General features: G+C 39.5%; 1 protein-coding gene across 1 annotated transcript in view; it reads right to left on the bottom strand.

Annotated features, from left to right (window-relative positions):
• Positions 1-1,092: 1,092 nt before the first annotated feature.
• Positions 1,093-17,128, bottom strand: part of METAP2 (methionyl aminopeptidase 2) — a 21,427-nt gene continuing 5,391 nt past the window's right edge. The window contains exons 2-11 of the mRNA XM_019611308.2: positions 16,802-16,903; positions 13,390-13,455; positions 12,985-13,087; positions 8,295-8,456; positions 6,437-6,618; positions 6,258-6,352; positions 6,075-6,171; positions 5,518-5,621; positions 2,917-3,032; positions 1,093-1,886 (exon numbers count right to left, since the gene is read on the bottom strand). Of these exons, the coding sequence (XP_019466853.2) occupies positions 1,634-1,886; positions 2,917-3,032; positions 5,518-5,621; positions 6,075-6,171; positions 6,258-6,352; positions 6,437-6,618; positions 8,295-8,456; positions 12,985-13,087; positions 13,390-13,455; positions 16,802-16,903 (1,280 nt within the window). The 3' untranslated portion in view covers positions 1,093-1,633. The remainder of the gene's footprint in view (positions 1,887-2,916; positions 3,033-5,517; positions 5,622-6,074; positions 6,172-6,257; positions 6,353-6,436; positions 6,619-8,294; positions 8,457-12,984; positions 13,088-13,389; positions 13,456-16,801; positions 16,904-17,128) is intronic.

Here is a 17,128-nt window from a genome sequence, read left to right as displayed (position 1 = left end):
ACAGCAAGAGTCCACAGAAATCACCTGACATATTTCAATACAGAGAATAGTCAAAACTGAAGACTGGCACACTCAAAACTAAATCATATCACGTATCTCTACTTCTGTTGTCATATTCTGTCCTGGAAAATGCTGATGACTGATCACCCCGTATCTCAGCACTGACGCCGCTACTTACTAAGCAGCTTAGGTACTCTGGCCCATCAGGTGCCCATCAAGTGACACTCACTCCCCTCCTTCAGCAAGACACAGGAAGAAAATACCAAGAGACAACTTGCAGGTTGAGATAAGGACTGGGAGCTCACTCTCAAGTTACAGTCACAGGCAAACTCAGTTTCAGGAAGATGAAAACTAGAAAAACTAGAAGCAAACTGAAAATACTTCCCCCCAGGCTCAACTTCAATCTCCATTCTCTTGCCTCCTCCCTCGAGTAGCACAGGGGTACGGAGATAAGAGCTTCTGTCAGCTCCTTACCTCTGCCACTCCTTCTTCCTGATGCTCTTCTGATCCAGTGTGAGGTGCCTCCCACGGCACGCTGTCCTTCACAGCTGCTCCTACACTGGCCTCCCACAGGCTGTAGTTCTCAAGCACTGCTGCAGCGTGGGTTCCCCAGAGGCCGCAGTTGCTACCAGACAGCCTGCTGCTGCAGAGCTCCACAGGCTGCAGCTTCCTTCAGGTCACATCCACCCGTTCCAGCTTGGGCTCCTCCTCCTCAGGCTGCAGGTACAGATTCGTCGTTCCTCTGCTGTCCTCTATGTGAGACAGTCTGCATTCCCTGCTCTGACACCTGGAGAATCTCTTCTCCTTCGCTGACCCTGGTGTCCATGAGGGATTCTCCCACATTTTCTCACTCTCACAACTGCTACACAGCACTTCAGCCTTTTAATCGTTATCCTGGATGTACAACCAACATTTCTCATCAAGCTCAGCTTTAGCCAGCACTGGGTCCTTGATCCACAGCTGCAGTGGGATCTCATATCAGCAAGGCCACCCTTTTTTAGCCCCCACTGCTACCAGAGTTTCGCCACCACAACAATAAAATGCAGGGTTTTGTACTAAGGCAGGTCCAATTTCAAGACAAGAAATGGCAAGTCAAGTTTGTAAAATATTTAATAGAGCAGTTTCCCAGCAGACTCCTGACCAGAATTGTAACCAGACTTCTAAAAAGTATATATATTTTTTAGATCTGAAAATTTGTCTTTATTTTTTTACAAAATGGATTCCAGGAAGTTTAAAAGGCAATATCATAGAGGACCTAGGTGCAGAAATCAGGTGTAGTCATTCAAAGCATTCAAGTAGGAATATGGTAATATAAATATTTGAAAAGCATCTTTTTTTCATAAATGTTCAAAACAAAATGTATAACTCATTCCAAACTAAAAATTGAGCTTTATAGCACGTATTTCCCTGAACAGAAAAAATAAGTAACTTTTGAAATATTTCTAAAGGCCTGAAAGCTTTTTCCTTGGTTAGTTACATTAGAAGATTTGCCTTTGATTAAATTACTTCCTTTCCAAATATGGAAAGTATTACATCAGTCCACTGTTAAAACAGACAATACGTTGCAAATTAATTCTGGTATAGTACGTTCCAACAAAGCCTAGTGTATAAAGGTGCTGAGGTGGCTTTCAGTTTAGTAGTCATCGCCTCGGCTGACAACCTCTTTGCACGTCGGACGCAGCAGTATGGTGTGCTCAAACTGTGCTGTGTACGAGCCTTTAATGTCGCACAGGGGAGGATAAGGATCCACGATGCCCAGGTCGCACAGGTTCTTCAATGCCATCAGGTATTTGCTCTCCCCCAGGCGATCCAGCCATCTGCGGCAGAAGGCGAGAGTACCAAAGTTTTCATTGATGACGTTTAGCAAGTGTTTCGCCCTCGGAAGCCTAAGGGAAGGAAGAACAACACTCTTCAGACAAAGAGGCATCACCACCAAGCATTCACTACGGAAATAAGAACAGGTTATTAAAAAGGTTCGGTTTTCAAAGTATTTTAAGACCGCTAAGCCTTGCGATGCCTTTCTACACCCATCAGATCTTGTGGTCACTAGACAAAGTGCATCTTCCCGCTGCAGAAAGACGTCTTTCCAAACGAGCCTGAATGCTCCAAACGTCTTCTAATTCCTTCCAATGGAGGAAGTTACAGTGTGAGCACATCGTCATCTAACTACTGAAGCCAAGTGAAACGCAATGACAGGAATTATTCTTCCAGCCCTTACTTGAAGTACGTTCACACTCCCTCTTTTTCATACTACTGCGTTGTTCCATGGAGACAGAACAGAAATCTCAGAAACCTACTGTTTCTTAACCTTCTTAACCATAACAGCTTTCCGTTCACAAAGCACTAGTCTTAGAAATGCAGAAATACTTCTCAGTAAAAACCAACAACAAATGTCCCATTTCATTTTAGAGCAATACACCAAAACTGGAACTTAAAAACCACTCAATGTTTTCACAAACAGAACGAGTGACCTTGAATAACTGATATGTTCTGGGAACAACACTAAGACAAGGATTATGGCATACAACCATAACACAGACACTGATTTATTATTAATTAATCAATCTATGCATTTTATATTGTCGATGGCCCTGCTGTGGCAGGGGGGTTGGAGATTCATGATCCTTGAGGTCCCTTCAAACCTGGGCCATTTTGTGATTGTGTGTGATTTTGTGATATATACAGACTAAAAGAACAACGAGGTCTGTAAGTCACCGTAATGATCAAAATCACCAATGACCATGCATCTTCTCCATTTCCAGAGACTTTGGAATAGTTCCATGTTATTTCAGATGTACAATCAGAGCACATTTCGTAACACGCACCTTTGACAGCATTATTATTAATCAAAGAACCAGTATCGTACAAAATCTGAATCCAGAGAGGGTAGTACAGTAAACAAAACAACAACCCAACCTTATTGGCACATGTCCCACATCGAAGTTCTTCATGTAATGAGAACACTCCATATCATCATGAACAACACCTTTTCCTGTGCTACCGAAGGTTTCTATAGCATACACTTCACCTTCCTAAGAAAGAAAGACAAGGGAAAAAAGGTAACGCGTTACAATGTGAAAGTAAGCGACCAAACCACTGTGATGTAATCATCTCAGTATTACCTATGAATAGAAGTAATCAAATGGAAATAGATTCAATCATCAAATTAGAGGAAAAACTTCAATATGGAGATTCCATGCAGAGAATTCACTGACATCTCAATAATCAGCTGCTTTTATTATTACGATTTTTTTTTTCCAACCATAAACATCAGCATGTTTCTAGTCAGTTTGTCAAAGTCACTGCAGTTGAATGTTGCTGAAGTGTACATGTAAAACAGCTAAGAAAGGACATCCTACTGTGAAACGTTTGCTGGGTGAAAGTAATTCTCCTTTCTTATTTGCAGGGAAGTCCTCTAGGAAATGTACTGTTTTGACAGAGCACATAAATGCTGATCACAAACACTTCCTGCACTGAAGAACTTGCTCCCCAACTTCTGCAAGAATTTTCTGTTAACAGCTGCTAGTATAAAACCTTCACCTGCTCATTTCCACTGCATCAGATTAATTTCTTCAAGAAATGAAGGTGATCTCTATCTACAAATAATTGAAATTGTGACTAAGAGCATCCTGAAATGTCATTCTAGAAACTGCCAAGTACATTCACATACAATTGGTTGTAGGTCTGCAAAAGGGGTTAGCAAAGGATAGGGCATCAAACACTGACAACAGGAACTGGGTCTTTCAGTTCATCAGACTACCTGGAAAAAAAACCACAACTCAAAATAAGAAGTCATATGAAAAACAGTAACACAGGCCTCAAACTAAGGACAAACTCTTAGAGATGTCATTGAATATTCAGCTGCTCTAATAAAAGAAAAAAAGGCAGAAAACCAACCCACATACAAATGTTATCACTAAAATTCCCATCCTCTTTTTCAGAATAAAGCTTGTCAGAGGCTGTGCTCCTCTGTCACAAAGAACTCACGAGGTTGCAGTTTGGTGCTATACTTAGCACAGTACAGTAAGAGCCTGGCTATGCTCCACATTCTTCATGGCAAAATGTACTGTCTTTAATGGTGCAAGGTTGTGTCCTAAGTAACCTCTAGAAGCTGAATATATCAAGAGAGCCTTCTTCCCAGTGCCTGGATGTTCAATTACAACAGTCTCAGAGCTCTCAAAGCGTTAAGTAAGTTCCACACCAGTAATACACTGATGATGGATCGATAGTACATACAAGACACTGACAAAGTGTAACAAGGAGGGTACAGCACAAACAAGGGCTTCTTCCACCTTGCTTTCCCAATACTCTATCCTCTCTGCACATCCTTAGAGACAAGAAGATAAAGTTATGGATTTTTTCCACTCATATCACTAAGGTGACCAACAATTACAACTTCTGGATGATGATGAGTGAGACTTACCTCAAAAAACAACACTGTTCAGCCCTTATCTCTTCCTATTCAGTTCTTAAAAGTCTTGTTCCCTCTGACAGGCTTACTAGTGATTACTGCTTGTCATCAGTCAGGCTTAGAACTAAACTGAAAGCTTCTTATTGTATTACCAATCTATTAATTAAGTCCTATCTTGTTAGAATGCAAACTTACATCAAAATGGTGGGTAAATCTGAGTTATGTATTTCAATACTACGTTTGTGATGGGTACAGTTTGCTGCAGCACAGAGCTATTTCTCTTCCTTTTCCGTTGACCCAAAATCCTACTCAAACACCCTCCATCTATCCTCTTATGTTAATTAAAAACATGCTTTATTATTTTGCATCTGCAAAGGACACCACTGGAAGCTTTTCAAGAAAGGTATCATGATAACTGGAAGAGGGTAGATTTAGACTAAGGAAGAAATTCTTTACTGTGAGGGTGGTGAGACACTGGAACGGGCTGTCCAGAAAGACTGTGGATACCTCCTCCCTGGAAGCATTCAAGGCTAGGCTGGATGGGGCTCTAAGCAACCTGGTCTAGAGGGAGGTGTCCCTGCCTATGGCAGGGAATTGGAACTAGATGTTTTTAAGGGTCCAAGGGTCCCTTCCAATCCAAACCATTCTATGATTCTATCATATCTAACCATAGGTGCAAAAAGTCTTCCACAGCTACAACATGATAGAAATACTTCCCAAGAATTAACAGAGCAAGAAAAACATGAAGGACCCACAAATCCTAGCATGTTTAGTGGAGCCTCCGTGGTCCCTCAAGGTCACCCCGAAGTCTCACTTCCTGTCCTCTTCTCCCTGCTCTTAGGTGCGACACTCCAACAGACCATTTAGTAATGAATATGTATTGAGAAATAAATATGCAAAAGCACCATTAAGGCTGTACTTTTTTTTCTTAATAGACACCAAGATGAAGTCCCAAAAGTTATCAGTAAGTATGAAGTTTTTCTCTAGGTATTATTTACTAGGATCATTAATACTACACATTAAGACTACACGGGACAGTTATTCCTTCCGAGACAGTTGAGAAATAAAGAAAGAAGACTTAAAGAAGACTTCAGAACTCCACTTACCTCCATTCTCGTGGCTTCTCCTCCTTTCACAATGGGCACAGTTTTTCCAGCATGTATCCTGTACGGCCCGATCGAGTGTCCGTTCAAATTGCGAATTGGTTTCACTTTTGAAGGAAAACATTAATATTACAGGCAACTTCCTAACCAAGTGCAATTTGTTCTATTAGTCAATACAAAAAGCACAGCACAGATCCATCATATTGCATAGGGACAAAACAGAATTATCCATTCACTTTGTACAAATTCCAACTGAGTGAAAGTACAACATTATCAAAGACCAGCACCTTCAACAATGAGAAAAGCCATTAATAGAGCCAAACGGCAGGTATCAAACTATCTGTAAATTCTCAAACAGTTTCTCATCCTTCTTTTCATCTATTAAAAATACACGACTTGGCAGGACAGGCAAAGAGCATTCCTACAGAGTGCGGCATGTCAGACAAGAGTATATTTATTTGTGTTACTCATGCCCCACTTCTATTACAGAACTCTTTTCAATACAATACAAATATACGTATTTTGAGAATCGTTACTCTCACATAAAGAAAAGAACTTGCCTTGGTATGTTTTGCCATCAATTTCAACTTCGTAAGACTCCATAACTTCTTGTATGGCCTCCCCTACATCACAGAGACGTACATCTATTCCAGCACACTGAAAATAAAGTGCAAATACAAATGGAAAATATTTGCAGAGCTTACTGTAAAAGATTTGGTAGACGATTTGCAAATTGATCATACCTTTATTCCTGTGTTAGTGGCATCCTTTACAGCTTCTAATAGTCTGTCATATTTCGGATTGAACGTGACTGTAAAAGCACAGTCAATAATACGACCTGAAAGCAGCAGAAGTCAATTAGCTCTGAAGTTTCTGCGCTGAAACGTGTTTTCAAAATTGTAATTAATAAAGCAAAACTAACCACTAATATGTGTCCCAAAATCTATTTTGCAAATATCATCATAACGCAGCACTGTTGGATCTCCGGCATTGGGAGTGTAGTGGGCAGCACAATTATTCAGAGAGCACCCGGTAGGAAATGCAAGACCTGCATTTAAACCATTTTCCTTTATCAGCTTACGTGAGCAGTCTTCTAGTTTTTCACTGAAGGGCAGAGAGAAGAAAAAAGAACATGAGAGTTTTCATTAATATTTCTTATGACAGCTTCAAATAAATTAAACAAGAACAAAATCTCAGAAAAAAAAAATAGTTTCCATGTGAAATCTTCAGGCACTTATATGCTAACTAGAAAAAGGCCCTAGACTAGAAAAATAAGCACAAGATAACCATCCCCAGTTGTCTGCGTTGTTTCTTCTACTCTTTAGTGGGCAAAATGGAGCACTTTGCTGTTGTTTTTAATCTAAATTGAAAAGATGCTTCTTTTACAAGTTATGTTTAACTCATTCTTCCAGGGTAACAGAGGTTATACAACTGAAGTTTGGGCAAATAAAATGCCTTGCTCTTCTTCCTCAAAGTTATACCCTGGTAATTGTTAAAATAGTGTAGTTCTCTCATTTACTTTAAAAAAGTATCAATTTAAAGAAGGACTATATGTATATTAAATTGAAGGAATAACTACAATATAACAACACCTTTCAAGACCAGCATTTGTCCCTGGTTTTTGTCTATTCTCCAGCTTTTAGCCACTGGAAGACTACAGATGCATGTCCATCAGTGCATACCACCCCTGTAGTTGCAGTGAATGATGTAAACTGCAACTCGTATCAGTGCAGCATATTCTGATTTCATTTAAGAATGCTATTCACTCAGAGCAGTCTGGAAAAAGAAAAGAGCTTATTTTAATAGGTAAGTCCCCACAGCTCTAAGTATTCCACAAAGAAAAGTCATGTTTTGAGAAAATTATTGCTTATAACTCAAACAGTCAAACTATGTAACTCAACATGACAGATTTGTCTCAGCCTGAATAATGATTACTAAGGCAGCTGTTTGTCTTTCACTTTCCCTGACGGCATATTATTTCTTTCCTTTACCTTCACAGTTACCTTAGGGGCTCAGCTCTGATAAGCTTTCTTTCTATCTTACTCTTGTCAGCACAGTCCTCAGTTATATCAGGCTGAAAGCACCTAATTTTGGTAGCTAAACTGCTCTGGAGCTGTGTAGTACTTGGGACTGTAGACATTCACTCTAGATAAACGCAGGAACAGAGAAAGGAACAGTTGGAAGTGTAAAGAGAATCAGTCTGGGCAAATTATTTCTTTGAACTTGACCTTGACCACATTTACTTTAAGTAATTCATTCAGCTATTTCTTATCAGCTGAGAACATTCATCAGGGAAGACAAAACATAGACTGAATCTACCTGCCCTGCACTCCACGTACACCCATACAATTTTCATGTCTGTTAACCCACTCCAGTCTCAGACTGCACCTACACTGCTTGTCCACACAGCACTTCACTTACAATTCCAGAATAGCTACTGCTATCAGTGCTTCTCTCAGCACCGCTGCCTAACTCAGATGCAAGAGTGGCAAGACCAAAGAAAACTAAAATAAGCTCATGCTCAAATTAATATATCTGAAAGCTGTTTGAAAATCAGTACAATCCCAGGTCCCGTAAAGCTGTATAAGCTAAGGATATGATATAGGAGAACATTTTAAGAAAATAAGAAGGTATACTGGTTGCTTATTTCAAAACATAAACCCCCACAACGATCATAACACAGTCAATTAAGTACACAAAATTGAGACCAAATCCCTCCCTGCAGTGGAGAAAGAAGAAACATCAATAGCACAGGTCTTTGAGAAGATCTGTGTCCTCACCAGATTTCTATCATTGTCATCCCAGGTTTTATCCAGCTCATAACGTATTTCCTCACTTGTCTGTGTGCCTCTGCAGCCTCCCGAAAATCGTTCCAGATCTCCTCACTAGCTTGGTCTAGAGCTTTCTTCTCTTCACTAGTTATTCTCCAAGCTGCAGTCCGCCTTCAAAATAAAACACAAAAAATGAAAAGTTACTATAAGCATAACCACAGTAGCAATTACAACTTCTGTCTACACTGCAAAGTGTTTGGTTGATCAGTCAGGCCTACACTCCCATGCAACAGAAAAGATCCCCATTTATAAAATCTTCAGAATAAAGGAAGGCTGTAAGAATTAATCAGCACCACATACTGACACCTGTGAAAGCTGATAACTTTGCAAGACAAAAAAAAAATATGTATACATAGAAAACGAACTCATATCACGAGCCAAAATGACTCCCTTTTACATTATTAAAAGCCTTACCTTCAAACCTCACAAAAAACCCCAGAGTATTGTCGAAGGATGCACAACCATCCTCAAAGAGATGGAAGAGACCTATAAAATCAGCACCAATCAGCCCACAACTCTACCTTGAGCTTGATACTTCCACCCAACCTCATCATACTCAGGTAACAATTCTTGATGCAGAGCAGAGCTGATGTGAGACGTGCCAGGAAGTCACTTTCTGTATTTGCTGGACAGCACATCAACATTTGCTCCAAGAGAACACTACTCTCCTGGAACTCCAGCCCTTTGATAGTTTGACAGATCAAATACAAGAATCATTCTAAAGACTAAATGTAACGTTAGTTTGAAGGGTTTTTTTCTTTTTGTTCTTCAAGAGACCGTACAACTACAATTCCAAGAGAAAAAAGGTAATTTCAGCACTCTATCATCCATCAGAACCCTGATAAAAGACCACTCTTTTGACTACAAAATAAGAGATAACCTTCAAACAAATCTGAAGCAGTGTAAAGGGAGAAATTCCATGATTACTGTTCTCTTTCTTGTTCTAACAAGCACCACATACTGCTCTTAACTCACAGGATCTGCTTTAAAACTGAAAAATTCCACCAAAATAAGCAAGAGACTGAAACACCAGCTTGCTTACTGCACTTGGAAACTGGACTACTGCCAGTACAGCTGTCATGGCACAACAAGATGGAAAAAGCAGGCTGCAGAAAAGTGTAGGGAGAGGGACTCACAGGTCCTTGCTCACTGCTCCAGACTGCAGCGAGGATCACTCCCTGGTAGGAGTCTGGGCAGTGCTCCATCAGCAGCAATGGACTGCAGTGCAAACTCCAGCAAACTGGCAGGAAAACTTCTCACTCTATTTTGGTGCACAGTCACTTTGTGCAGGATAACTAGGGGATGAAACAGCCTTTACTTTGCAATATATACTGTCAAGACCCAAAGTTTTCTGCTGCCAAAGCTGTGCAGCTTTCAGCTGGGAGCTCAAGAAAGGCAGCTACCAGAAGTCCTGCTTGGGTCAGGACATATGGCATGGGGGAGGTGAAAACCTAAAAATAAATACCAACCCAACCAACCAAAGGTCTCACACCAAACATTACATCTTCCAATGGATACAGCTGTAGATAATCTTCTCTGAGGAGCTTCTCAGTGTGCTGGCTACCACATAACTCAGCGTAAGAAGACCACCTTCTGCTCCAAGCCATTTGTTCCCACCTTTTCACTCGGGTTCAGAGTTTCCAGTTCTCACTAGTGCAACTCTTTACAGGATTGTGCTACAAATTAATGTTAGTGGTCAAAGATATGAATCCTGGAAACCAATTTCCTCAGTATTATTTTAATAAAAAAGATAATAGCACAAGGGACAGAAACAAGCAAGCAGGAACAATAATTTCTTCTGCCAGCTTACATCATGTGCATCATGAAACACTGCTTTTAGCTTTTCTGCCCTTCATGAAATCGTTTCAGCTTTTAAACAAAGCACAAGCCTTTAAACAGGGCTCAATATCCAAGCTACAAAAATATCAAAGCTTAACCCACTGTCAATATAAAAATTGATTTTCTAATATTCTTCCTCCTGAAAATTCAATGATACCCATTTCTAGTTCAACTTCTTGTAGAATATATGCAATTCTAGGTTGATGAGTAATTTAGAAAGTAGCCATTCTATGATTTTGTATCGAGAGTTCAGAGTAGAAGCACAAATCTTTTTGAAAGCAAAGACAAAACCCTCCCCATCTCAGCGAGAATAGCAGAAGCTGCACAGAAATGCCTTACCAATACTAAAAAACAAAACTATCATTGAGAGTAGGAGATATTCTGCCACTAGTGTCAGCCACTAATATAAACAATTACTTGTGCTAGGAAATGCTGAAGCAGGTCCATGAGATTTTAATATCTAAATTGCGGAAGCATAATAGAATTCATATATTTAAAACATTTAAATTAGAAAATTTGATGAGACCAAGCTGAGTGGTGAAGCTGACACAACAGAAGGGAAGAACGCCATCCAGAGGGACGTGAACAACATCAAGAAATGGGCACACAAGAATCTAATGAGGTTTGTAACAAGTATATAGAGACACTGAAATGGCTGTTCCTCAATCAGCACTTCAGGACTACCACGTGAGGCCCCTATCACTGTGCACACTAAGAAGACAGTCATTTATAAATATGAACACACCTTGTGATCAAATTGCAGTCATTAAAGAGAAGGCTTCCTCAAAAATTAACTTTAATTTCAAAGAAGCGAAGCCATACTTTTGTACCTGAACACAATGTGTTGCACTCCTAACTATACTGCATGTGCTCCGTGAGAAATGGGCATTGGCTTTAAACAACCAATAAAAAGCATTGGAAAACATTACCATTGGAAAATATTTTTGAAAGTGCTGTTCATCTACTCCCCTCTCTTTGTTTTAACTTCTTTCTCCAGAGTTTTGATTCAGGTTCATGGAAAGTTTTTAGAGTTACACTTGGTGTTTTCATTCAGACTTTTGTGCAATTCAAGCTAATTCCTTCTCCCTACAAACAAGTTAAGAAATGACCTTCCACAATGCTTTACATAGGAAAAATTAGGAAACTCATTCAACTGCTACACCCTACCTCCTAACAAAGCATAAGGAAATAAGGAAATGGTAGTACTTTAAGATGTAAATCTCTGACATAGTAAGCTAGTGGAAGTTATTGCCTGTTTAATGACATTGCACATAATTCCTGTGTCACTAAGAATAATATCTACATATATATGCAAACAAGGAGAAGCAAAGTGCAGAAGATGCCACTTGGACTTCTACCTTTTCCTCTTTAGTCTGATCACAGATCCATTTGGGAAGCACAATTATTATTATTTTTTTAATATCTCAAACATCCAGATTAAAACTTAGGACAAAATTATCTGTAATAAGTAAGTCGTCTCCTTTGCTCACTCCAATAGTTTCAGGGAAAAAGAGAGATATTTTAAGATCTTTTATTCCCTCCCATTTCTGAAAATAAAATGTAAGAGGTACAGCACAAAGGTAACAATTAAAAGGAATAAACAACATTAATGACAAAATGCTAATTAGTGACCTAAGAATAGAAGTCCACAAGAAAGCAGGGAGCTTGCAGCATGCAAGTGTACTGCTCTGTATCTGTTACCACCTTTAAGATCTTTAAAAAGAAAATAAAGAGGCCAACAAGGCTACAGGACACTTGCATACAGGATTTCCTTCTTTATATTGCATAGGATAGACAGGAGTGCTTTACACTTGGAAATTTTTATGAAAACCATCAAATAGACGTCAACATTTTTTATAGAGCCATTTTTTCCCCATCTAAGATTCAGCTTTATTTTCAGTCTTTGTTTATGAGCTACAAAACAGCCCTAACTTGAAGTAGATTTGAAGCATTTTCACTATCTGTCTCAGTACTGCTTAAACTCTCTACTACTCCAAACCTAAAGTTAGCAATTTGATTTGTGGAAACACAGGCAGGAGTAATTAAAAAGAAAAAAAAAAAATCCCCTCAGTAACAGTTCACAGCTAAGAAAACTACTGAGCATTGCACTATTCAGATTATCTGGGAGGGTTGATACAAAGGAGCTCATTTAATTGGGGAGGGGTAGGGGAAAGATTAACATGTAGGAAGAATCTTGTTAACCAGGGAATTGACTTTCACTTGGATCAAATCAGACACTGAAAGCATTATGTAGGGGAGGGGGAAAAACAAGCCTTCAAAAAAACCCAACAAACAAACAAACAAACAAACAAAAAAAACCCCAGCTACATAACCATGTTCCCAGTCAGTTAATGACACACTCTATACAGTTTCTCCTCCCTCAGGGTATGTTTTATTTCTTTAATAAGAAGCAGGAAAAGGGGAAATAAAGGAATGAAACGAAATCCATCTGTCATGCAAGAGAATCTCACTAAATTTCAAACCTTCAGCCAGTCCTAATTTATACCAAGTTCTGCAAGCTGTCTACTTCTCATCCTGTCGGACCCTTGGTCTCAAGGATTCCCACCTCAGGGCAATTCTGTTCCTAGAGACTACAGCATAACCAAAGGAATAGAGACAGAAGACCCTGAAGTTCTGGCCTGAAGACTTCTATTCAGCAAGTCATTAGATGATTCAGTTTAAAGAAGGAAAAAAAGCACATTACAACTCGCTTTTGAATTTGCCCATCTAGTTACACAGCAAAAGTTACTGTCATCTGGATGTGCTGAATTGCATAATATTCTACACTTGAAATACTTACCCATCTTGAGTTGGTGGATATTGACATTCTTCTCCCTTTGGGTATATGTTGCTGGGAAACAGATCACATATTGGAATAGAAGGTGGATCTGTCTGAACCTTAGCTGTTGGGTACAATTTTTAAAAGCGTTATCCATGGCAAACCAGAAATTCTAAGCATCTTATTTCAAACTTGAAGGTTAAACAACACGCACTTAAGATCTTCTTTTCAGAACTTGGGCTTCTACCCAGAGGATATCACATCATGGTGCCCTCATATTACTTAACTTGGCCAACATTTAAGGAGGCATTCAGGGATACTACAGAGAAGAAAACTTAGCCTACAGACCCAAAAGTGTCAAAAAGAGTACAGGCTTAGCAAAAAAATTATGCACAGCTTATCTTTCACTTTCTGTTTGATACCTACGTCCTTTCTTCTTTTTCTTCTTCTTCTTTTTTTTCCCTGCTGCTCCATCTCCTTCACCCTCTCCATCTACAGAGAAATAAAACATTCAGATGAATGTAAAACAAAGAACCAATTCTGAACGACAAACAAAACCATCTGGATAATCTGGAAACATTTCTTTCACAGTAAAATTTAATAGATTAAATAAAGACAGTTAGAAGCTGCAACCAAATAATTAGCATTTTCAGTCCTTATACAAAACACAGATCTAAGAAAACTCTTCCAAAATTGATGACTTGAGCCTATTACCAGTCACGGAAAAAGTTTCTGGGAACTCCTACTTCCAATACCTCTTTTCTTCATCCACCTCAAAAGATGCGTGGAGTTGAGGAAAGACATGAGAAAACTGTGTTAGACACAGCTAACAAAAAGCTGGGAACACCACTGTTACAAACACATCTTCTATGCTTCAGCTGAAGGAACTTGATGTAAAACGCTACCAAAAAAAGCCAGCAACAAGGAAAGATAACAGCATACAAGTCAGAAGGAGGTCAGACAGCAGATAAGAGTCACAACAAGCACTGAGTGAAAGCACTGGCTGTGGGATATGTACCTCTTGGAGGCTTTCACACAACACGGCGTGCCAACGCCAGGAATCAACCAAGCCATGTTACATTCACACTTGGGTGCTAACAATAACCCTGTGGACTTCACATATGGCTGCATCTAATGCTCAGTATTTATCTACTGTGCTAGCAGATAACTAAACCTTCTCAAATAACCATTCTGAAATAAGCTCATGGGTAAAAATGCTATACGTTCTACTCTTCTGCACATACAACATTTATTTTTATTGAAGTGAAAATCAAAATTAGGAGAACTTCAGGAGTCAATCTAGCCCAAGCATTACTATTTGAATACATTCATACTGAAACTCCTATTTGCTCGTTTATTAAAATAAACACATCAACACTTGATACACTAGATGTCAAGTGATGGTCAGTGCCGTTCAAGTACCCGCATAGCAGTGATTGTTGTAATCTTGCAGCTGGGGCAAATTTCAGAGATGTGCCTATCCCATGCTCATTTTATCATTAAATATTTTCTTATTTAAATAAATAAATAAAACCCCAAACCTGAAAGCATAAATACTTTTTAACCACAATGCAGTCCAGACGACCAGAACCTCCATCCCACTGCATTTCATAGGCAGCTGGCAACACTTAACAGCGCGGATATTAATTCTTTATGATGTGGTACCTTTGCCACAATTCTTTTGACCTTGAGTTGCATTTTAGATGTGACTCCAGTTAATTCCAAGAGTGAGTTTTAGATTTGTTTCCCCCCGCACCTGCAATCCTTAGGCCTAAACTGAATTAAAAAAAAAAAAAAATTAAAAAATACAGCATTCCTTTCTTAAACGTTATCATTGTTGCCATTTGCTTATTGTGGCTTTTTTGTACATCGCTGCACAGGAATTTGTCATTTGTAAGCAAAACTAACCGGGCCTATGCCTTCACGTCCTTGAAGATTGCTGCAGACTAACTGTGCTGCCAGGAACACTACTACTGCAACTGACCAATATCCGTTTGTCTTCTGCTTGTTTAGCCAGAAAAGCAACTGAGGAAATTAGAGAAACCGAAGCCCATCCTTATGCCATTGTGGTGTAGATATTAATAACTTACTACCGTGCATACATGTTATCTCTCAGTACGTATTAACACAGCCACGGAAATCTGAAAAGCACTTCCTAATTGCTCCCAGATTTCAAGAAGCAGAGACTTATTTCTGAGGCCACAGGGCTTTGGGCTTATAAAGAACATAAAGATAAAAAGGGGAACATTACTGGTTTTTATCTAAAGGCAGCATCACACTTTAAGGGACACCTCTAAGATTACACATTACAATGGCAAATTGTGAGTACCAGTACAGGCACAACACAGAGCTGTCTCATAAGACAGCATATTTTTTTCATGAAAAAATAGTGTTCTTTTTCAAAAATATACCAGGATTTAATATGAGGAAAATAGAAAGCTTACTACTTCAGTGACACCATCACTTTGCATTTTTTGTTTTTGAATACTTTCTAATACTGTAATGCTAACTGATGATAGTATAAAAAGCACAAAAGAACACAGCACTGTTATTGCAGATGAAATCTTATTTCTCCTGAGATGGAGCTCATGTCTCATCTGGAATTCTTTTAATAGTACAAAATGTTCAGTAGCCTCCTCAATACTGCCTACTTCAGTGGCAATAAAGGCAAAGCATATGTCAGATTATCTCTCAATTCCATAACCTAAAATATAGCATTAAAAGAAATAAGCCATTAGAATATATTCTAAACCAAATTAGTACCAGAACCAAATGCTATAAACAGTTTTAAACTAAACTGAAGTCTGAACATTATTAAATTTCTGCCCCTAATTTTTTCCTTTAAATGGCAAATCCCAAAAACAGTTTACTAAGAAGTTTTGTTAGTAGAACAATAAGGCACATTTTAAGATGCTGAATCCACTTTTAATGCTAATTCACAAAAAGGAAACTAAACAACTAACTTGAGAAATGCATTTTTAAAAGGTCTATTTTCATTTAACGTCATTCATTAAAGTAAATGAAATATAATTATTATTTTTTTAAAGCTGATAGTACTACAAAAAAGGGGCATCCAACCTGGATTTTAGTACTGGACACTCCAAGGGTACTCAGAACAGCTGTGCAGCACTGGCAGCACACAAGGCGTTCACCTTGCTTACGTATTCATTCCTCCCCAGGTCAGTTCTAATGACAAATCAGCATTACACACAGCATGTGCGGTCACTGGTAAAGACTCTACGATATTAATTAATGAGCTCCCTCACATTCTTTGGGTTTTTTTTTTTGTTCTGAACCAAGAATAAGAGATATAAACTGGAACATAGCTTCATATTGCCCACAGTAATACAAAAGAGAATGACTTATAGCGTGCCGTAACATTTCTCTGCAGTAACAGGATCCTTGAAAACAAGCAGCTTTAACAAAGCTGTTATCCTAGGGTGTTTTTTTTACGCATTTATGGATGCCTGACAGCTCAACTGTAGCAAAAGATATACAGACCCATGCATACAAGACATACACAAATATAAACCACCGGGCTCTGTAGGTTTGTTAAGACAGAGTCCAGGAGTAGGTTCAAGTTCTTTACTATGAGAGCGGTGAGGTGCCGGAACAGGCTGCCCAGAGAGGTTGTGGATGCCCCGTCCCTGGAGATGCTCAAGGCCAGACTGGATGGGGTGCTGGGCAGCCTGGTCTAGTATGAAATGGGGAGGTTAGTGGCCTGCACGTGGCAGGGGGGTTGGAGATTCATGATCCTTGAGGTCCCTTCCAACCGGGCCATTCTGTGGTTCTGTGGTTCAGACTGAAGCGCCAAGTGAAAGAATGAAGTGACACTTGCCTTCATCATCATCATCTTTGTCCTTCTCCTCCAGCACTTGTTTATCCAACTGTTTTGCTACATCATCGAGAGCACCTTCCACTTCTTTATCTGTTTCTTGTCCTGTTGGTCAAATTAAAGCACGACGTACAATAAAAGTAGAGCTCCACGTTAGTAGCTACATCCCCCAAACCTTCTCTACGATACCGCGCCGCAGCCATCCTACAGACACCAAAACAGAGACGCGCGGGCTATTTTCAAGCAGATCCAGCGCGTGAGACCGCAGGGCCGCACAGATCCGCGGCCCGAGGCTCCCGAGCCCTTCTCCCTCCGCGCTGAGCCCCACGC

This window comes from Meleagris gallopavo, chromosome 1, assembly GCF_000146605.3.
Source record: "Meleagris gallopavo isolate NT-WF06-2002-E0010 breed Aviagen turkey brand Nicholas breeding stock chromosome 1, Turkey_5.1, whole genome shotgun sequence".
Lineage (NCBI taxonomy): Eukaryota > Metazoa > Chordata > Aves > Galliformes > Phasianidae > Meleagris > Meleagris gallopavo.
The sequence above is the reverse complement of the archived record's forward strand: the minus strand, read 5'-3'. Positions and strand labels throughout refer to the sequence as shown.